Source organism: Oncorhynchus clarkii, chromosome 24 (genome assembly GCF_045791955.1).
Source record: "Oncorhynchus clarkii lewisi isolate Uvic-CL-2024 chromosome 24, UVic_Ocla_1.0, whole genome shotgun sequence".
In the NCBI taxonomy this organism is placed as follows: Eukaryota; Metazoa; Chordata; class Actinopteri; order Salmoniformes; family Salmonidae; genus Oncorhynchus; species Oncorhynchus clarkii.
This window is the reverse complement of record NC_092170.1, coordinates 20613265-20634931: the sequence shown is the minus strand read 5'-3', so window position 1 is coordinate 20634931 and position 21667 is coordinate 20613265. Positions and strand designations below refer to the sequence as shown.

The following is a 21667-nucleotide window of genomic DNA, read 5'->3' as shown; positions in this document are numbered from 1 at the left end:
ACTCATGAGATATTTTACACAGCATTCCATAGGTAACCTGATAATGATGTTGTGACATAGCTAGAGAATGTGAAATGTTTCATCATTGTAACATCCACACTGATATCTATCCAAAATGTGCATATCAGAACTATTGATCAAATAATCCTACAGTGTTAGACAAAATATATTCGCCCTTCGAGGTTATTGGTAAAATGGCTGGACAATTTATCAAGAGATAGATAAAGCAGGACCTGAATCCACATTTACTTCATTCATGACAGCAGTCATTTTTTGCGAAAAACAGTAGATGGCACAAGCACCCCTATTTGACCAAAGCACATCGACACTGCGCAAGAAGAAGTTCAAATGCGGAAGTGGACTACGTCATCAAAGTTGGCAGGCTGTCGCACGCTCGTGGCGAAAATGGTGTCTGGTGCAGAACAACAACAGGGCCATCGAGCTGGGGTTTATAAACAAAAAAACAAAGGACATAAACATGGAAAGCATCGGACGAAAGGAGAAATCGAACGGGAGAACAAGGGTAAGTTTGTGACGGAGGAATGTGTCCCTATCTGTCGCTGGTTTTAACCATGGACATGCTGCTTCTGTGCTGCCGAACACGTGCTTTCAAGTTATGTTTTAGAATAGTCTTTAGCTGTGGAAACTATACTTTCATGTCATATTTTAAAATACCCGTGTAATGTCACTCATGTAACAGTTTAGCCTTCAAGCCTTGACACATGGTAGCTGATGAAATCAAACGACCATCGTCATTAGTTTGCGATATGAAAGTATTGCACATCACGTTACAATTCAGTAGGTAGACACATTGATGTGTCAAGACGAGTAATTTAACAGTTCCTGGTAGTGTCTGTCTAATCACATCAACAGGTCTGATGACCATTCTCAAAACTCTCCCCTTACATTAGCGGATTAAACTCCACTCGATGGTGAAGGACATTTCTGATCGAGTGGAACAGAAACCAGGCTTTATGGGATCTAGCTCCGAATTCATCGATTCATCCAATGTCAAAAAAAGTAACATTACCTAACGCCTACCCATGTTTGTCCTCTTGTTACCGTCTTTTTTAATTTGCTGAAATCCATACTTTTTCAAAAAACGTTAATCGAATACTGTTTCCTTGTTGAGATTCAATTGGCATTTGCGCTGAGTTGCCATCTTAGGCCAACAGCAATGAGCAAACAGTGGTTGAATTTGATTAACGTTTATTGGAAATGTATAGATTTCAGCAAACAAAGACATAACTACAGAGGACAGACGTGGGTACACGGTAAGCAGTAAATAATTTACGTTTTTTGAAGTATTGACATTGATTCGCCCAATGTAGTCAGAGCTAGATTCCACAAATCCTGGTCTCTGGTGGTCATCAGATTCTTCCTTAACCGTGGAGTTTAGTCCACTACCCTTACATCAACTGTAATTCTCTGTTAGTGCCCATGTTGGTAGCCGAGCCCTTTCATTTATTTCCACCCGGATCTGTCATTCACCTTTAAATGATGTCATCCCCAACAGGTAGAGTGTCGGTGACAGCTCTTACCAAGAAACAGAGGAAAGAGGCGAGAAAGATGGACAAAAGGCACAAAGCCAACCAGCTGCGGCGAAATAAGAAGGACCTGGTAAGATACTCTTGCATTTGACACAATGTCACCACAATGATATGAATCGGACAAGTTAAAGGTAGACTCAGTGTTATGAAATTCCAACGCGCAGCACCGCAGATATCCAGATGAATGTGATGCAAGACTTTGCATTTACGCAGAGTATCTGCTACAACGTGGTAGCTACGGGACCAAAACAGAGAAGTTTAAGATAGATGCGCTCTTAGTTGTTGTGGAAACGGCCCGATATTGCTATTACTTCATGCATCGCTGAGTCTACCTTTAATGCTACATGTCACTTCTGTCCTGCCCAGGTCCTGACAGAGAAGCGTCGTCTGGGCAGCAGGGATGGTCCACCCCATCTGGTGGCTGTGGTCGCCCTCCATGCAGGTGTGGATGCTGAGGCTGTGACCAGGTTGCTGCGGTGTGAGGGGGCTGGCGGGCTGGTGCGTGAGGAGAACAGTGTGTGTGGGGTTAGTGACAGCTTTGGCCTGGTCATGCCCCGCTTCAAACAGAGGTTCACCTTCCTCCGCCCAGACACAGGTAACTCACCGACTTGGATACTACAACGTGTTTGTGTTGTCAACACTAAAGTTCCATAGATAACAACCTGATACTGATTTATAGTTCATGTGAATGCTTGTTTAATCCATATCTGACTGTACCAAACATTTATAAGGGGCATTCTGAGTAATTAACTTACATTTACATTGTGATAACTTAGCAGACACTCTTAACCCTAATTGCGCCTGTAAGTTGCTTTGCATAAGTGCCTTACTCAAGGGCACATTGACACATTTTTCACCTAGTTGACTTGGGGATTCAAACCAGCGACCTTACGGTTACTGGCCTATCACTCTTAACACCGAGGCTACCTGCCACCATTCAATGCTGACACTAGTACTTATCCAATAGCATTACCTCTGACTCTGTCCTCCCTCCCTCTCCCCTTTCTCTCTAGCTGACATGCACTCTCTACTGGACGTGGTGAAGGTAGCAGACAGTCTGGTGTTTGTGCTGGACTCTACAGAAGGCTGGGACAGCTATGGAGACCACTGCCTCTCCTGTCTCTTTTCACAGGGGCTACCAGCCCATGGTGAGCTTCCATACAAGCTATCTAAAAAATAGACTCACAGTGCACATTTTGTTCAACTTAACCTCTCCCCTTGCTGATTACCTAAATGTTTAGCAGATTACTTACTGTAGATATTATACTGATTATTTTACTCAATCAACTACCCCACCCATTTTCTCTGCATCCACTTTCATCTCTGTCCTATATAACCTCCTTCTCTCTCCTGTCATCTCTGTCCTATATAACCTCCTTCTCTCTCCTGTCATCTCTGTCCTATATAACCTCCTTCTCTCTGCTGTCATCTCTGTCCTATATAACCTCCACTTCTCTGCTGTCATCTCTGTCCTATATAACCTCCACTTCTCTGTCCTATATAACCTCCACTTCTCTCTGCTGTCATCTCTGTCCTATATAACCTCCACTTCTCTCTGCTGTCATCTCTGTCCTATATAACCTCCACTTCTCTCTGCTGTCATCTCTGTCCTATATAACCTCCACTTCTCTCTGCTGTCATCTCTGTCCTATATAACCTCCTCTCTCCTGTCATCTCTGTCCTATATAACCTCCACTTCTCTCTGCTGTCATCTCTGTCCTATATAACCTCCTCTCTCCTGTCATCTGTCCTATATAACCTCCACTTCTCTGCTGTCATCTCTGTCCTATATAACCTCCACTTCTCTGTCCCATATAACCTCCACTTCTCTCTGCTGTCATCTCTGTCCTATATAACCTCCACTTCTCTGTCCTATATAACCTCCACTTCTCTCTCCTGTCATCTCTGTCCTATATAACCTCCACTTCTCTCTGCTGTCATCTCTGTCCTATATAACCTCCACTTCTCTGCTGTCATCTCTGTCCTATATAACCTCCACTTCTCTGTCCTATATAACCTCCACTTCTCTCTGCTGTCATCTCTGTCCTATATAACCTCCACTTCTCTGTCCTATATAACCTCCACTTCTCTGCTGTCATCTCTGTCCTATATAACCTCCACTTCTCTGTCCTATATAACCTCCACTTCTCTCTGCTGTCATCACTGTCCTATATAACCTCCACTTCTCTCTCCTGTCGTCTCTGTCCTATATAACCTCCACTTCTCTGTCCTATATAACCTCCACTTCTCTCTGCTGTCATCTCTGTCCTATATAACCTCCACTTCTCTCTGCTGTCATCTCTGTCCTATATAACCTCCTCTCTCCTGTCATCTCTGTCCTATATAACCTCTTCTCGCCTGTCATCTCTGTCCTATATAACCTCCTCTCTGCTGTCATCTCTGTCCTATATAACCTCCTGTCATCTCTGTCCTATATAACCTCCACTTCTCTCTGCTGTCATCTCTGTCCTATATAACCTCCACTTCTCTCTCCTGCCATCTCTGTCCTATATAACCTCCACTTCTCTGTCCTATATAACCTCCACTTCTCTCTGCTGTCATCTCTGTCCTATATAACCTCCACTTCTCTCTGCTGTCATCTCTGTCCTATATAACCTCCACTTCTCTCTGCTGTCATCTCTGTCCTATATAACCTCCACTTCTCTCTGCTGTCATCTCTGTCCTATATAACCTCCACTTCTCTCTGCTGTCATCTCTGTCCTATATAACCTCCTCTCTCCTGTCATCTGTCCTATATAACCTCCACTTCTCTGCTGTCATCTCTGTCCTATATAACCTCCACTTCTCTCTGCTGTCATCTCTGTACTATATAACCTCCACTTCTCTGTCCTATATAACCTCCACTTCTCTGCTGTCATCTCTGTCCTATATAACCTCCACTTCTCTGTCCTATATAACCTCCACTTCTCTCTCCTGTCATCTCTGTCCTATATAACCTCCACTTCTCTCTGCTGTCATCTCTGTCCTATATAACCTCCACTTCTCTGCTGTCATCTCTGTCCTATATAACCTCCACTTCTCTGTCCTATATAACCTCCACTTCTCTCTGCTGTCATCTCTGTCCTATATAACCTCCACTTCTCTCTGCTGTCATCTCTGTCCTATATAACCTCCTTCTCTCTGCTGTCATCTCTGTCCTATATAACATCCTCTCTCCTGTCATCTCTGTCCTATATGACCTCATCTCTCCTGTCATCTCTGTCCTATATAACCTCCACTTCTCTCTGCTGTCATCTCTGTCCTATATAACCTCCACTTCTCTCTCCTGTCGTCTCTGTCCTATATAACCTCCACTTCTCTGTCCTATATAACCTCCACTTCTCTCTGCTGTCATCTCTGTCCTATATAACCTCCACTTCTCTCTGCTGTCATCTCTGTCCTATATAACCTCCTCTCTGCTGTCATCTCTGTCCTATATAACCTCCACTTATCTCTGCTGTCATCTCTGTCCTATATAATCTCCTCTCTCTTGTCATCTGTCCTATATAACCTCCACTTCTCTGCTGTCATCTCTGTCCTATATAACCTCCACTTCTCTGTCCTATATAACCTCCACTTCTCTCTGCTGTCATCTCTGTCCTATATAACCTCCACTTCTCTGTCCTATATAACCTCCACTTCTCTGCTGTCATCTCTGTCCTATATAACCTCCACTTCTCTGTCCTATATAACCTCCACTTCTCTCTCCTGTCATCTCTGTCCTAAATAACCTCCACTTCTCTCTGCTGTCATCTCTGTCCTATATAACCTCCACTTCTCTGCTGTCATCTCTGTCCTATATAACCTCCACTTCTCTCTGCTGTCATCTCTGTCCTATATAACCTCCACTTCTCTCTGCTGTCATCTCTGTCCTATATAACCTCCACTTCTCTCTCCTGTCGTCTCTGTCCTATATAACCTCCACTTCTCTCTGCTGTCATCTCTGTCCTATTTAACCTCCACTTCTCTCTGCTGTCATCTCTGTCCTATATAACCTCCTCTCTGCTGTCATCTCTGTCCTATATAACCTCTTCTCGCCTGTCATCTCTGTCCTATATAACCTCCTCTCTCCTGTCATCTCTGTCCTATATAACCTCCTGTCATTTCTGTCCTATATAACCTCCACTTCTCTCTGCTGTCATCTCTGTCCTATATAACCTCCACTTCTCTCTGCTGTCATCTCTGTCCTATATAACCTCCACTTCTCTCTGCTGTCATCTCTGTCCTATATAACCTCCTCTCTCCTGTCATCTCTGTCCTATATAACCTCCACTTATCTCTGCTGTCATCTCTGTCCTATATAACCTCCTCTCTCCTGTCATCTGTCCTATATAACCTCCACTTCTCTGCTGTCATCTCTGTCCTATATAACCTCCACTTCTCTGTCCTATATAACCTCCACTTCTCTCTGCTGTCATCTCTGTCCTATATAACCTCCACTTCTCTGCTGTCATCTCTGTCCTATATAACCTCCACTTCTCTGTCCTATATAACCTCCACTTCTCTCTGCTGTCATCTCTGTCCTATATAACCTCCACTTCTCTCTGCTGTCATCTCTGTCCTATATAACCTCCTTCTCTCTGCTGTCATCTCTGTCCTATATAACCTCCTCTCTCCTGTCATCTCTGTCCTATATAACCTCCACTTCTCTCTGCTGTCATCTCTGTCCTATATAACCTCCACTTCTCTCTGCTGTCATCTCTGTCCTATATAACCTCCACTTCTCTCTCCTGTCGTCTCTGTCCTATATAACCTCCACTTCTCTGTCCTATATAACCTCCACTTCTCTCTGCTGTCATCTCTGTCCTATATAACCTCCTCTCTCCTGTCATCTCTGTCCTATATAACCTCTTCTCGCCTGTCATCTCTGTCCTATATAACCTCCTCTCTCCTGTCATCTCTGTCCTATATAACCTCCACTTATCTCTGCTGTCATCTCTGTCCTATATAACCTCCTCTCTCCTGTCATCTGTCCTATATAACCTCCACTTCTCTGCTGTCATCTCTGTCCTATATAACCTCCACTTCTCTGTCCTATATAACCTCCACTTCTCTCTGCTGTCATCTCTGTCCTATATAACCTCCACTTCTCTGCTGTCATCTCTGTCCTATATAACCTCCACTTCTCTGTCCTATATAACCTCCACTTCTCTCTGCTGTCATCTCTGTCCTATATAACCTCCACTTCTCTCTGCTGTCATCTCTGTCCTATATAACCTCCTTCTCTCTGCTGTCATCTCTGTCCTATATAACCTCCTCTCTCCTGTCATCTCTGTCCTATATAACCTCCACTTCTCTCTGCTGTCATCTCTGTCCTATATAACCTCCACTTCTCTCTGCTGTCATCTCTGTCCTATATAACCTCCACTTCTCTCTCCTGTCGTCTCTGTCCTATATAACCTCCACTTCTCTGTCCTATATAACCTCCACTTCTCTCTGCTGTCATCTCTGTCCTATATAACCTCCTCTCTCCTGTCATCTCTGTCCTATATAACCTCTTCTCGCCTGTCATCTCTGTCCTATATAACCTCCTCTCTCCTGTCATCTCTGTCCTATATAACCTCCACTTCTCTCTGCTGTCATCTCTGTCCTATATAACCTCCACTTCTCTGTCCTGTCATCTCTGTCCTATATAACCTCCACTTCTCTGTCCTGTCATCTCTGTCCTATATAACCTCCACTTCTCTCTCCTGTCATCTCTGTCCTATATAACCTCCACTTCTCTCTGCTGTCATCTCTGTCCTATATAACCTCCACTTCTCTCTGCTGTCATCTCTGTCCTATATAACCTCCACTACTCTCTCCTGTCATCTCTGTCCTATATAACCTCCACTTCTCTCTCCTGTCATCTCTGTCCTATATTACCTCCACTTCTCTCTGCTGTCATCTCTGTCCTATATAACCTCCTCTCTCCTGTCATCTCTGTCCTATATAACCTCCACTTCTCTCTGCTGTCATCTCTGTCCTATATAACCTCCACTTCTCTCTCCTGTCATCTCTGTCCTATATTACCTCCACTTCTCTCTGCTGTCATCTCTGTCCTATATAACCTCCACTTCTCTCTGCTGTCATCTCTGTCCTATATAACCTCCACTTCTCTCTGCTGTCATCTCTGTCCTATATAACCTGCACTTCTTTCTCCCCCAGCTCTGGTGTGTCAGGGTGTTTCAGATCTGGCAGTGAAGAAGCGTGTGGACTCACGGCGGGCACTGGCCAAGATATCTGAAATCCGCTTCCCTGGGGCGCGCCTCTTCCCCCTGGACTCAGACCAGGACGCCACACTGATGCTAAGACACCTGGGAGCACAGAGGCAGAGGAGGCTGGGCTTCCGCTCTCGTCGGCCTCACCTCCTGGCCCAGCAGGTCTCCTACACCCCCAACAGCTCTGAGGGGAGTGGGGGAGCCCCCACGGGCCTAGGGACCCTGCGTGTGTCTGGGTATGTCCGAGGCTGCCCTCTGCAGGTGGACAGGCTGGTGCACATCTCTGGATTTGGAGACTTCCTGCTCAGTCAGATCGATGCTCCCATAGACCCCCTTCCCCTCAACTCTATGACCCCTCGCCCTGCCAAGCAAGGGAAGGAAGGGGATGTAGACATGCAGGTGGGTCTCACAAAATCAAGTCACATTTATTTCTAAAGTTCTTTTTACATCAGAAGATAACGCAAAGTGCTTATACAGAAACCCAGCCTGAAACCTCAAACAGCAAGCGATGCAGATGTAGAAGCACAATGGCTAGGAAAAACTCCCTAGAAAGGCAGGAACCTAGAGAGGAACTAGGCCCTGAGGGGTGGCCAGTCCTCTTCTGGCTGTACTGGGTAGAGAGGAACCAGGCTCTGAGGGGTGGCCAGTCCTCTTCTGGCTGTACTGGGTAGAGAGGAACCAGGCAGGGATGGCCAGTCCTTTTCGGGTTGTGCCGGGTGGAGATTATAAGAGTACATGGCCATTTAAGGCCAGTTCTTCAAGATGTTCAAACGTTCATAGATGACTAGCAGGGTCAAATAATAATCACAGTGGTTATAGAGGGTGCAACAGGTCAGCACCTCAGAAGTGTCAGTTGGTCTCAAATGTCAGTTGGCTTTTCATAGCCAAGCATTCAGAGGTCGAGGCTGCAGGTGTGGTAGAAAGAGAGTGGTAAAACAGCAGGTCCTGGACAACGTAGCACATCCGGTGAACAGGTCAGGGTTCCAAAGGCAGAAGAGTTGAAACTGGAGCAGCAGCACCTGGGGGACAGCCAGGAGTCATCAGGACAGATAGGCCTGAGGCATTGTCCTAGGGCTCAGGTCCTCCAAGAGGGGGGAGAGAATTAGAGGGAGCACACTTAAATTCACACGGTATACCAGATATAACAGACTGACTCTAGCCCCCCGGCACATAGACTATTACTGCATAGATAATGGAGGCGGAGGTGTGGATTCTTTGGACACTGTGGCCCTGTCCGACGATATACCCAGACAGGGCCAACCAGGCAGGATATAACCACACCCACTTATCCAAAGCAAATCCCCCACACCACTAGAGGGATGTCAACAGACCACCTGCTTTTTTCCACTCTGAGACAAGGCTGAGATTAGCCCACAAAGATCTCCTCTGCACGAATGCGAGGGGGTGCAAAACCGGACAGGAAGATCACGTCAGTGACTCAGCCCACTCAAGTGACACACCTCTCCTAGGGTTGGCATATAAGAGCACTAGTAAGCCCCTGTAATAGGGTTAGAGACAGAGAATCCCAGTGGAGAGAGGGGAACTGGCCAGGCAGAGACAGCAGGGGCGGTTCGTTGCTCCAGTGCCTTTCTGTTCACACTCCCGAGTACACTTAATCATAGGACCTACTGAAGAGATGAGTCTTCAGTAAGGAATTAAAGGTTGAGACCGAGTCTGCGTCTCTCACATGGGTAGGCAGACCATTCCATAAAAATGTAGCTCTATATGAGAAAGCCCTGCCTCCAGCTGTTTGCTTAGAACTTATAGGGACAATTAGGAGGCCTGAGTCTTGTGACTGTAGCGTATGTGTAGGTATGTACAGCGGTACCAAATCGGAGAGATAGGTAGGAGCAAGCCCATGTAATGCTTTGTAGAGTCGCAGTAAAACCTTGAAATCAGCCCTAGCCTTAACAGGTAGCCAGTGTAGAGAGGCTAGCACTGGAGTAATATGTACACATATGTTGGTTCTAGTCAAGGTTGTAGCAGCCGTGTTTAGCACTAGCTGAAGTTTATTCAGTGCTTTGTCCAGGTAGATGGAGAGTAGAGCATTGTGGTAGTCTAATCTACAAGTGGCAAAAACATGGATGATCTTTTCTACGTCGTTATTGGAAGATGGTCACTAGCTGATATCATTACATTGCAAATGGACAGTGATTTAATGAATCATTTACAAACTATAGTTGAGACATTTATCAGCGCTGCTTCTGCTCCTTGACAGTAGGTGCTAACTGCTCTCTGTGTTTCAGGATGGTGGTGTTGAGGTGGCGTCAGTGCGGGTGCTGATGAAGGCAGACCCAGCTCGCAGGGAGAGTCTGCAGGCCGAGGCAGAGGTAGACCCCATGGATGGAGAGCAGACCTGGCCCACTGATACTGAACTGCTGGAGGCTGAAGGTAAAGGGAGAGAGAGGGCGGAGTTATAGAGGGTCGTTACGTTGAATTACATGATAGATCTATGGTCACAGTGCTGTTGTTGGCATCCATTGTATGGGTACTTTAAACCGGTTCATGTCAACACATTGAGTTTATTATTGTCTCTGGGTTTACAATGTAATAATCCTCTCTAATAAATGTTCTCTTTCCCTCAGAGGCCAGAAAGAGCAAGCGTGTAATGAAGGTGCCCAAAGGGACATCAGACTACCAGGCCACGTGGATTGTGGATGAGGAGGATGAGAATGGCGAGGAGGATGAAGAGAGTACTGACGATGAGGAGGATGAGGATTTGATGATGGAGGAGTCCATAGATGGAGAGGACCTTGACTCTCAGGTGGTGAGTAGTGAGTCCACGCCACATCCTGGGACACTGACACGGCTGCACAGAAGAAACTTGTGTGTGTTTTTCTGGCCGGTGTAGCATTAGTTTCACGTTGTCACTTGCACAAGTACATTGAGAGGCTTTTTTTGCAAGTTCTAAACCCAGCAATGCAGTAATCCACAAATGTAATACTAAAAATAACACGGTAGAACAAAAACACATGAGAAATAGAAATAAGAACACAAAGTAAGAAGCTATATACAAGGTCAGTCCCAATACCATATTTAGAATGTGCAGGGATACTGGGGTGATAGAGGAGGATATGTATAGGGGTAAGATGACTAGGCGTCAGGATGTTTGTGTGTGTGTGGAGTCTGTATGAATGTGTGCATGTTGTGTAGAGTCTTGTGAGTGTTCATAGAAACGGTGCAAAAATAAATACACGGGTCAACTCAGTCCGTGTAGCCATTAATACAAGAGAAAGAGCGACAACTGTTGTGCTGACAGCCTGTCCAAGGCATTGGGTGCACTGCTAAAGTGTTTGTTTACCTTCTGCCTGTTGCCGTGGCGATAGTGAAACCATTAAAGGAGAGGTGTAAAGGAGAGATGTAAGGAGAGGTGTAAAGGAGAGGTGTAAGGAGACGTGTAAAGGAGACGTGTAAAGGAGAGAGGTAAGGAGACGTGTAAAGGAGACGTGTAAAGGAGAGGTGTAGAGAGACGTGTAAAGGAGAGGTGTAAGGAGAGGTGTAAAGGAGAGGTGTAGAGAGACGTGTAAAGGAGACGTATAAAGGAGACGTGTAAAGGAGAGGTGTAAAGGAGAGGTGTAAAGGAGAGGTGTAGAGAGACGTGTAAAGGAGAGGTGTAAAGGAGAGGTGTAAAGGAGAGGTGTAGAGAGACGTGTAAAGGAGAGGTGTAAAGGAGAGGTGTAGAGAGACGTGTAAAGGAGAGGTGTAAAGGAGAGGTGTAAAGGAGAGGTGTAGAGAGACGTGTAAAGGAGAGGAGGTAAGGAGACGTGTAAAGGAGACGTGTAAAGGAGACGTGTAAAGGAGAGGTGTAAAGGAGACGAGGGTGATCCGTTGGTAGTCCGAGTTGATTGTTGAGACGTCTGAACTGATGTGGGGTGATGCGGAAGACGTCAGGGGGAAGCAGCTCGGACAGGACAGTGATTGGTGGGGGGAAAAGTGTCGAGCAGTTTGGTTGGGGGTGGAACAGTGTATACGTGACCCGTGGTTAGTGCACAGTGTGGCGCAGCACCACTCTTTGTTTTCACAATGTCTGCCTCTGGGCTGTAGTGCCAGGCTGCTCACCGTGGCAACAATAGTGTTTTGGAGCAGGGGTCCCGAGAGAAGCCTCCTGACTTCCTGCTTATCGGACACAACTTCCTGTCTGGACCAGGAGATGGGGACGGCCATTTATTTATAACAGCGCTGCTTGAAAGAAGGGGGTAAATTCTGCTATGGTCAAACGTTCCGCTACATCTATTTTCTTGAATATTTATTAGCATGTGTTTGATGTCGGGGTTAGACGGGATATACCATCCTAGATGTTAACAATGGAGGAAATGGTGCTGGGGTTGATCAGGATTATTATTGCAGCTGGGATTGTTCTGAAGGTTGTGAATCAGCCCCATGCAGAGTGGACCCCCCTCCCATGTATATCTTGCTTACTGTAATGCCACTTCCAGTAGAGCCGCTTGTACACTTTTTCTAACTTCATTACTGGAAATGAGGCTGATAAATACTTGGCCTCGTTGTTCCCATTACATATGATGTAGAGGTATATAGCTCTGCAGTAGAAACTTGTGATGGTCCTCCCATAACTGCTTTTCCTATTCCCGAACATCCCACTTTAGGATAGGTTAAAAAAAACACCTCTGGAAGTCAAGATGGAAGGAGGATTGTCTCTCCCAAATATAATATTTGACTATTGGGCTGCTAACCTCCGTGCTGTTACGCTTTGGCTGGGTGACACACCTCCGTCATCTAGCCAAAACGTAACAGCACGTGAGGAGTGTCACCCCTTCTCTATTGGCGCTGTGATTTTGTCACCTATCAATTTGAAGATGTCACTTTATAGTAACAGTCCTATTATACACAGCACATTCCGAATCTGGAAGCAAATGAAGGTCCATTTTGACCTCAGACCCATCTCATTCATGCTCCCTGTTGCCAGGAATCCCTCCTTTGCCCCCTCGCACCCTGAAAACACCTTTGAGCGATGGGGAGAGCTAGGGATCAGTACCATAGGGGATCTATATATAGAAGGGGCCTTTGCCTCCTTTGATTTGCTGAGGGAAACCTGTAATCTTCCCGGGAATAAACTTTTTCAGATACCTACAGATTAGAGACTGTTGAAATAAAGTTTGTCACATGTGCCAAATACAACGGTTGTAGACCGTACAGTGAAATGCTTACTTACAAGCCCTGAACCAACAATGCAGTTAACACTTTAAGTAAAAAAATATAGATATAAATAATTAAAGAGCAGCAGTGAAATAACAGTATCATGGCTATATTACAGGGGGTACCAGAACAGAGTCAATGTGTGGAGGCACCGGTTGAGGTAATATGTACATGTAGGTAGAGTTATTAAAGTGACTATGCATAGATAAAACAGTGAGTAATAGCAGTGTAAGGGGGGGGGGGGAAGAAGCAATGCAAATTGTCTGGGTAGCCATTTGATTAGATGTTCAGGAGTCTTATGGCTTTGGGGTAGAAGCTGTTTAGGTCCAAAATGCTTCTTGACTTGGCGCTCCGGTACCGCTTGCCGTGCGGTAGCAGAGGGAACAGTCTATGACTAGGGTGGCTGAAATCTTAGAAAATTTTTAGGGCCTTCCTCTGACACCGCCTGGTATAGAGGTCCTGGATGGCAGGACGCTTGGCCCCAGTGATGTACTAGGCCGTTCGCACTACCTTCTGTAGTGTAGCAGTTGCCATACCAGGCAGTGACGCAACGAGTCAGGATGCTCTCGATGGTGCAGCTGTAGAACCTTTTGAGGATCTAAGGACCTATGCCAAATCTTTTCCGTTTCCTGAGGGGTAATAGGCTTTGTGTCCTCTGACTGTCTTGGTGTGTTTGGACCATGTTAGTTTGTTGGCAAGGAACTTGAAGCTCTCAACCTGCTCCACTACAGCCCTGTCGATGAGATTCCTCCGATGTCATTGATGAGTACACCACATCAGTCACTGGCTTCATCAATAAGTGCATCGATGACGTCGTCCCCACAGTGACCATACGTACATACCCCAACCAGAAGCTGACCCTTTCAAGGAGCGAGACTCTAACCTGGAAGCTTATAAGAAATCTCGCTATGCCTTCCAACGAACCATCAAACAGGCAAAGTGTCAATACGGGACAAAGATCGAATCGTACTACACCGGCTCTGACGCTCGTCGGATGTGTCAGGGCTTGCAAAACATTAGACTACAAAGGGAAGCACAGACGAGAGCTGCCCAGTGAGACGAGCCTACCAGACGGGCTAAACTACTTATATGCTCGCTTCGATGCAAATAACACTGAAACATGCATGAAGACTGTGATCATGCTCTCCGCAGCAGATGTGAGTAAGACCTTTTAAAAGGGTCAACATTCACAAGGCTGCAGGGCCAGACAGATTACCAGGACGTATACTGCGAGCATGCACTGACCAACTGGCAAGTGTCTGCACTGACATCTTAAACCTCTCCCTGTCTGAGTCTGTAATACCAAGATGTTTTAAGCAGACCACAATAGTCCCTGTGCCCAAGAACCCCAAGGTAATCTGCCTAAATTATTACCTACCCGTAGCACTCAAGTCTGTAGCCATGAAGTGCTTTGAAAGGCTGGTCATGGCTCACAACACCATTATCCCAGAAACCCTAGACCCTCTCCAATTTGCATACCGCCCCAACACATCCACAGATGATGCAATCTCTATTGCACTTCACACTGCCGTTTCCCACCTGGACAAAAGGAACACCTATGTGAGAATGCTATTCATTGACTACAGCTCAGCGTTCAACACCATAGTGCCCTTAAAGCTCAACAATAAGCTAAGGTCCCTGGGACGGAACACCCCCCCCCCCCCCTGCAACTGGATCCTGGACTCCCTGACGGGCCACCCCCAGGTGAGGACGGCCCACCACGCTGAGACTCAACATAGGGGCCCCTCAGGGGTGCGTGCTCAGTCTCCTCCTGTACTCCCTGTTCACTCATGACTGCACAGCCAGGCACGACTCCAACACCATCAAGTTTGCTGCTATGGTAGGCCTGATCACGACAACGACGAGACAACCTATAGGGAGGAGGTCAGAGACCTGGCCATGTGGTGCCAAGACAACAACCTCTCCCTCAACGTGATCAAGACAAAGGAGATGACTGAACTACAGGAAAAAGAGGACTGAGCATGCCCCCATTCTCATTGACAGGGCTGCAGTGGAGCCGGCTGAGAGCTTCAAGTTCCTTGGTGTCCACATCACCAACAAACTAACATGGTTCAAGCACACCAAGACAGTCATGACGAGTGCACAACAAAACCTATTCCCACTCAGGAGACTGAAAAGATTTGGCATGGTCCTCAGATCCTCAAAGGTTCTACAGTTGCACCATCGAGAGCATCTTGACTAGAGGTCGACCGATTAATCGGAATGGCCGATTTTCATAACAATCGGAAATCTGTATTTTTGGGCGCCGATTTGCAGATTTGAAAAGAAAAAAAATGTACACCTTTATTTAATCTTTATTTAACTAGGCAAGTCAGTTAAGAACACATTCTTATTTTCAATGACGACCTAGGAACGGTGGGTTAACTGCCTCGTTCAGGGGCAGAAAGACAGATTTTCACCTTGTCGGCTCGGGGGATCCAATCGTGCAACCTTACAGTTAACTAGTCTAATGCAATAACGACCTGCCTCTCTCTCGTTGCACCCCACAAGGAGACTGCCTGTTACGCAAATGCAGTAAGCCAAGGTAAGTTGCTAGCTAGCATTACACTTATCTTATAAAAAACATTCAATCCTAATCACTAGTTAACTACACTTGGTTGATGATATTACTAGATATTATCTAGCGTGTCCTGTGTTGCATAAAATCTGACTGAGCATACAAGTATCTGACTGAGCGGTGGTAGGCAGAAGCAGGCGCGTAAACATTCATTCAAACAGCACTTTCGTGCGTTTTGCCAGCAGCTCTTCGTTGTGCATCAAGCATTGCGCTGTTTATGACTTCAAACCTATCAACTCCCGAAATGAGGCTGGTGTGACCGAAGTGAAATGGCTGGCTAGTTAGCGCGCGCTAATAGCGTTTCAAACTTCACTCGCTCTGAGCCTTGGGGTGGTTGTTTCCCTTGCTCTGCATGGGTAATGCTGCTTTGATGTGGTCGTTGTGTTCCTGGTTCGAGCCCAGGGAGGAGCGAGGAGAGGGACGGAAGCTATACTGTTACACTGGCAATACTAAAGTGCCTATAAGAACATCCAATAGTCAAAGGTTAATGAAATACAAATGGTATAGAGGGAAATAGTCCTATAACTACAACCTAAAACTTCTTACCTGGAAATATTGAAGACTCATGTTAAAAGGAACCACCAGCTTTCTCATGTTCTGAGCAAGGAACTGAAACGTTAGCTTTCTTACATAGCACATATTGCACTTTTACGTTCTTCTCCAACACTTTGTTTTTGCATTATTTAAACCAAATTGAACATGTTTCATTATCTACTTGAGGCTAAATGTATTTTATTGATGTATTATATTAAGTTAAAATAAGTGTTAATTCAGTATTGTTGTAATTGTCATTATTACAAATACATTAAAAAAAAAAATATATATATATATATCTTTTTAAATCGGACGATTTAAATTGTTATCGACTTTTTTGGTCCTCCAATAATCGGTATCGGCATTGAAAAATCATAATCGGTCGACCTCTATGACTGGTTGCATCACTGCCTGGTATGGAAACTGCTCGGCCTCTAACCTCAAGGTACTACAGAGGGTAGTGCATATGACCCAGTACATCACTGGGGCCAAGCTTCCTGCCATCCAGGATCTCTATAACCAGTCGGTGTCAGAGGAAGGCCCTAAAACTTGTCAGACTCCAGCCACCCTAGTCAGACTGTTCTCTCTTACCGCACGGCAAGCAGTACCGGAACACCAGTCTAGGTCCAAGAGGCTTCTAAACAGCCGGAGCGCCAAGTCAAGAAGCATTTTGGACCTAAACAGCTTCTATCCCAAGCCATTAGACTCCTGAACATCTAATCAAATGGCTACCCAGACTATTTGCATGGCCTCCCTCTTCCCCTCTTTACACCAGTGCTATTCTGTTGTCATCTATGCATAGTCACTTTAATAACTTTACCTACATGTACATACTACCTCAACTAACCGGTGCCCCCTCACAAAATCGCAATATTATTTTTGCGTTAGTTGGCTGTACCTGCACCAAAACTACAGTAACCCCCCCTTCGTAGCTTGTTCTCATCTTCTTTTTAAAGGAGACCATTTTTCAGCACTTTTATTTCTATGAATGATCTACTCATTTTGTAATTGCTCTCTTGTCCCTCTACAGCAGACATGGTGGGCAATATGTTTGGAACATCGAATCGCAATAAAGTCACTATCGATCCGCAATACATATCGTATCGGCGCCTTAGTATCGTGATAATATCGTATTGTGAGATGCCTGGCAATTGCCAGCTCTAGTAGAAATTTCCTGTCTTTTACTGTTTGGTTTAGGATGCTGCCTCAGGTGGTGGCTCGGAGGAGGAGGAGGAGGAGGAGGAGGAGCTGAATTCCACATCGGACAAGGGTGGAGCAGACCAGCGCTATGATGAGCACATGGACGAGGCGGAGGAAGGGGAGGGGTTAAAACGATACCGGGAGGCTCGGGCCAATGAGATGTTCCCAGATGAAGTGGACACCCCTCTAGACCAATCGGCTAAGAACAGGTAAGGTCTACTACCAAACACAGTGGCCCCTTACTTCTCCTTCTGTACTGTACAGGACCCTCTGCTTTCAGTGTGGGCTACAACACAGAGGGGCTGTCTAAGCAAAAACATTAAACCGATCCCTGAAAAAAACCAAACATGTCAAACATCTGGTCTGTTATATATGGCAATCCCGTTAACGCCCAAACTTTACTTTCCAGGATGATTGGCCCAGCGTAATTACATAGCTATATTCTGACATTGCTAATTTCCTGTGTGCTCAGGTTCCAGCGTTACAGGGGCCTGAAGAGTTTCCGCTCCTCCCCCTGGGACCCCTTGGAGAACCTGCCTGCAGACTACTCCCGCATCTTCCAGTTTCAGAGCTTTGAGCGCACACGCCGCCGCGTACTAGCTGAGGCTGCGCAGGAGGAAGAGGGGGCCATGGTAAGAGTGCCGTGTGTGTGTGACATCCTGTTTCAACCTTGTCCCCTCTCTGTGCCCCCTCCCATCCATTAACCCTGCTCTGCTCTCTAGGTGGGCTGGTATGTGACCCTCCATGTAGTGGATGTTCCCCCCACGGTGATGGAGAGTGTCCAGGCAGGCAGGCCTCTGGTGCTGGTCTCCTTACTGCCACATGAACAGAAGGTATACAGTATTGGGATACTCCTGAATTATTGTGTACTTAGTGTCTTAAGTCTAAAAGTTAAGAATTGTAACTAATTTCTGCTGTTAAATATGTTGATAAAGTGTAGACAAACTACAGAGGGGGGAAAAATGTATACATTTATATATACACACACACACATTTGAGGTCGAAAGTTTACATACGCTTAGGTTGGAGTCATTAACTCGTTTTTCAACCACTCCACAAATTTCTTATTAACAAACTATAGTTTTGGCAAGTTGGTTAGGACATCTACTTTGTGCATGACACAAGTTATTTTTCCAACAATTGTTTACAGACAGATTATTTCACTATATCACAATTCCAGTGGGTCAGAAGTTTACATACACTAAGTTGACTGTGCCTTTTAAACAGCTTAGAAAAGTCCAGAAAATGATGTCATGGCTTTAGAAACTTCTGACAGGCTAATTGACATCATTTGAGTCATTTGGAGGTGTACCTGTGGATGTATTTCAAGGCCTACCTTCAAACTCAGTGCCTCCTTTGCTTGACATCATGGGAAAATCAAAAGAAATCAATTGTAGACCTTCACAAGTCTGGTTCATCCTTGGGAGAAATTTCCAAATGCCTGAAGGTACCACGTTCATCTGTACAAACAATAGTACGCAAGTATAAACGCCATATCGCTCAGGAAGGAGACGCATTCTGTCTCCTAGAGATGAGTGTACTTTAGTGCAAAAAGTGCAAATCAATCCCAGAACAGCAGCAAAGGACCTTGTGAAGATGCTGGAGAAAACAGGTTCAGAAGTATCGTTATCCACAGTAAAACGAGTCCTATATCGACATAACCTGAAAGGCTGCTCAGCAAGGAAGACGCCACTGCTCCAAAACCGCCATAAAAAAGCCAGACTATGGTTTGCAACTACACATGGGGACAAAGATCACACTTTTTGGAGAAATGTCCTCTGGTCTGATGAAACAAAAACAGAACTGTTTGGCCATAATGACCATCGTTTTGTTTGGAGGAAAAGGGGGAGGATTGCAAGCCGGAGAACACCATCCCAACCGTGAAGCACGGGGGTGGCAGCATCATGTTGTGGGGGTGCTTTGCTGCAGGAGGGACTGGTGCATTTCACAAAATAGATGGCATCTGAGGGTGGAAAATGATATGGATATATTGAAGCAACATCAAGACATCAGTCAGGCAGGTAAGCTTAGTTGCAAATGGGTCTTCCAAATGGACAATGACCCCAAGCATACTTCCAAAGTTGTGGCAAAATGGCTTAAGGACAACAAAGTCAAGGTATTGGAGTGGCCATCACAAAGCCCTGACCTCAATCCTATAGAACATTTGTGGGCAGAACTGAAAAAGCGTGCACGAGCAAGGAGGCCTTCAAACCTGACTCAGTTACACCAGCTCTGTCAGGAGGAATGGGCCAAAATTCACTCAACTTATTGTGGGAAGCTGGTGGAAGGCTATCTGTAACGTTTGACCCAAGTTAAACAATTTAAAGGCAATGCTACCAAATACTAATTGAGTCTGACCCACTTGGAATGTTATGAAAGAAATCAAATCTGAAATAAATAATTCTCTATTATTCTGACATTTCACATTCTTAAAATAATGTGATGATCCTAACTGACCTAGTTGACCTGTCAGCAATGGGTGTGGTTGAAATCCGGATCCACTCATTTGAAGGGGTGTCCACATACGTTTGTATGTCTATATTCAGTGCCTTCGTAACATATTCAGACCCTTTGACTTTTTCCACATTTTATGTTACAGCCTTATTCTAAAATTGATTCAATATTTTATGTTTGATCATTTATAAAAAATAAAAACTGATTACATTTACATAAGTATTCAGACCCTTTACTCTGTACTTTGTTGAAGCACCTTTGGCTAACAACAAAATGTGGAAAAAGTCTAGGGCTCTGAATACTTCCTGCATGTATAAATCAATTGTAACAACTCTAGCTAATGGTTTTAACACTAGTTCATTAGAAACTATTCTTCCAGCTTCTTACCATTTGGTTGCCTTCCATCCTCTGATCAGATGTCAGTGATGCACATGCTGGTGAGGAGACACCCCAGCAACACAGACCCTATCAAGTCTAAAGAGGAGCTGGTGTTCCACTGTGGATTCAGGAGGTTCAGGGCCTGCCCCATCTTCTCCCAGCACACATCAGGTAGGGGGACCTGGAAACAGCACAACTTGAACAAAATTGAAGAAAAAGTATGGCAAATATGCTGACATTCTGTGGGGACTGGAGTATTGTTTTGGCTTGTTATACAACCATTTATTTGTCTGCTCGGCATTGTATCTAACCTGTGATTGACTCTCTCTCCAGCCGACAAGCACAAGCTGGAGCGTTTCCTTCGGGCTGACGCCCCCACAGTGGTTTCTGTGTACGCCCCCATCACATTCCCCACCGCTGGGGTACTGCTTTTCAAACAGAGGGAGGATGGTAAGGGCCTGGATAGTGATGTTTGGCTGACTTAGTATTTCTCTACCTGTTTAAGGATGGGGGAAGGACAGAGGAACACACTGTCTCTACCTGTATCTCTCCTGTTCTGTCTTTATTAGCCAGTATCTCTTGTTCTCTCCCTCAGGCATGCAGGACCTGGTGGGGACAGGAAGTCTGCTGAGCTGTGACCCCCAGCGTGTGGTGCTGAAGAGGATCGTGTTGAGTGGCCACCCCTTCAAGATCAACCGCCGGTCCGCTGTCTGTAGATACATGTTCTTCAACAGGGGTGAGGGGGCACTGAGCTAAGCACTACATGTTTCCCAATAATACCCACATAACTTCTGTCTGACTAGGGCCCACAGGGTGCACTATATAGAGAATAGGTGCCTTTTGGCCCACAACTACTGTCGTAATGTGGAAAGGAAATAGCTCTGACTTACCTGTGGTTTTCATTATTTATTTTCATATTAACTGACCTCTGCTTTTTTTTTCTCTGATAGACGACATCCTGTGGTTTAAGCCTGTTGAGCTGAGAACCAAGTGGGGCCGGAGAGGACACATCAAGGAGGCCCTAGGTACGGAGAAAACCTAAACCTTGTCAATACTGTTTAGTGACATGAAACAATGTGTTGCCTTCATTGGACAATTGTGTGACTACCTGACCTTAACCTGTGTGTGGGTTATGTTTTTCAGGTACTCATGGACACATGAAGTGTGTATTTGACAGCCAAATGCGGTCTCAGGATACTGTCATGATGAACCTGTATAAGAGGGTCTATCCTCGCTGGACATATGACCCCTATGTGCCTTTGCCCCTGCCCTGGGTCAAGGGGGAAGGGACTCAGGTGCCGGATGATTTTGACATGGAGTAGGTGGTGGTCTGTTGCAAGAGGTGTGTTGGAGTCTGTAGAGAGTTGCATGGACTGTGGTGGTTACATTTTCACTCCAATAGATGGATTGTAATGTGTATTAAATAAAACCAATTAGACCAAATCACTTGTTTCTTTATTTCTTTGGAAAATGTCCTTGTGGTCCAGTTAGTTTGTTTCCTGGCCATTAGATGGCAGCAGTGTATAAGAGGAAACAGGCTCTTTGTTGCAGTGACTAACAAGGTGTAACTGAACTCACTGATTATATGAGAGCCATGCACTGTTATTGCCCTGTACTCA

General features: G+C 45.5%; 1 protein-coding gene across 1 annotated transcript; it reads left to right on the top strand.

Annotated features, from left to right (window-relative positions):
- The first annotated feature begins 374 nt into the window (after window positions 1-374).
- LOC139382202 (TSR1 ribosome maturation factor) lies at window positions 375-21491 on the top strand. The gene is made up of 15 exons (XM_071126085.1): window positions 375-523; window positions 1517-1620; window positions 1917-2145; window positions 2564-2698; window positions 7698-8149; window positions 9997-10141; window positions 10336-10517; window positions 17214-17425; window positions 17689-17848; window positions 17939-18049; window positions 20087-20219; window positions 20382-20498; window positions 20644-20784; window positions 20999-21073; window positions 21192-21491. Exons 1-15 carry the CDS (start codon window positions 406-408, stop codon window positions 21368-21370), a joined length of 2493 nt encoding a protein of 830 aa, XP_070982186.1. The 5' UTR covers window positions 375-405; the 3' UTR covers window positions 21371-21491.
- The last annotated feature ends 176 nt before the right edge of the window (window positions 21492-21667 follow it).

What these genes read in the sequence shown, in the direction of transcription:
- LOC139382202 (XM_071126085.1), top strand. Translation starts at nt 406, where the DNA reads ATGGTGTCTGGTGCAGAACAACAACAGGGCCATCGAGCTGGGGTTTAT. An exon ending in GGCGAAATAAGAAGGACCTG is followed by an intron (nt 1,621 to 1,916) that starts GTAAGATACTCT and finishes TGTCCTGCCCAG; the next exon opens with GTCCTGACAGAGAAGCGTCG. An exon ending in CTTCTCCCAGCACACATCAG is followed by an intron (nt 20,220 to 20,381) that starts GTAGGGGGACCT and finishes CTCTCTCTCCAG; the next exon opens with CCGACAAGCACAAGCTGGAG.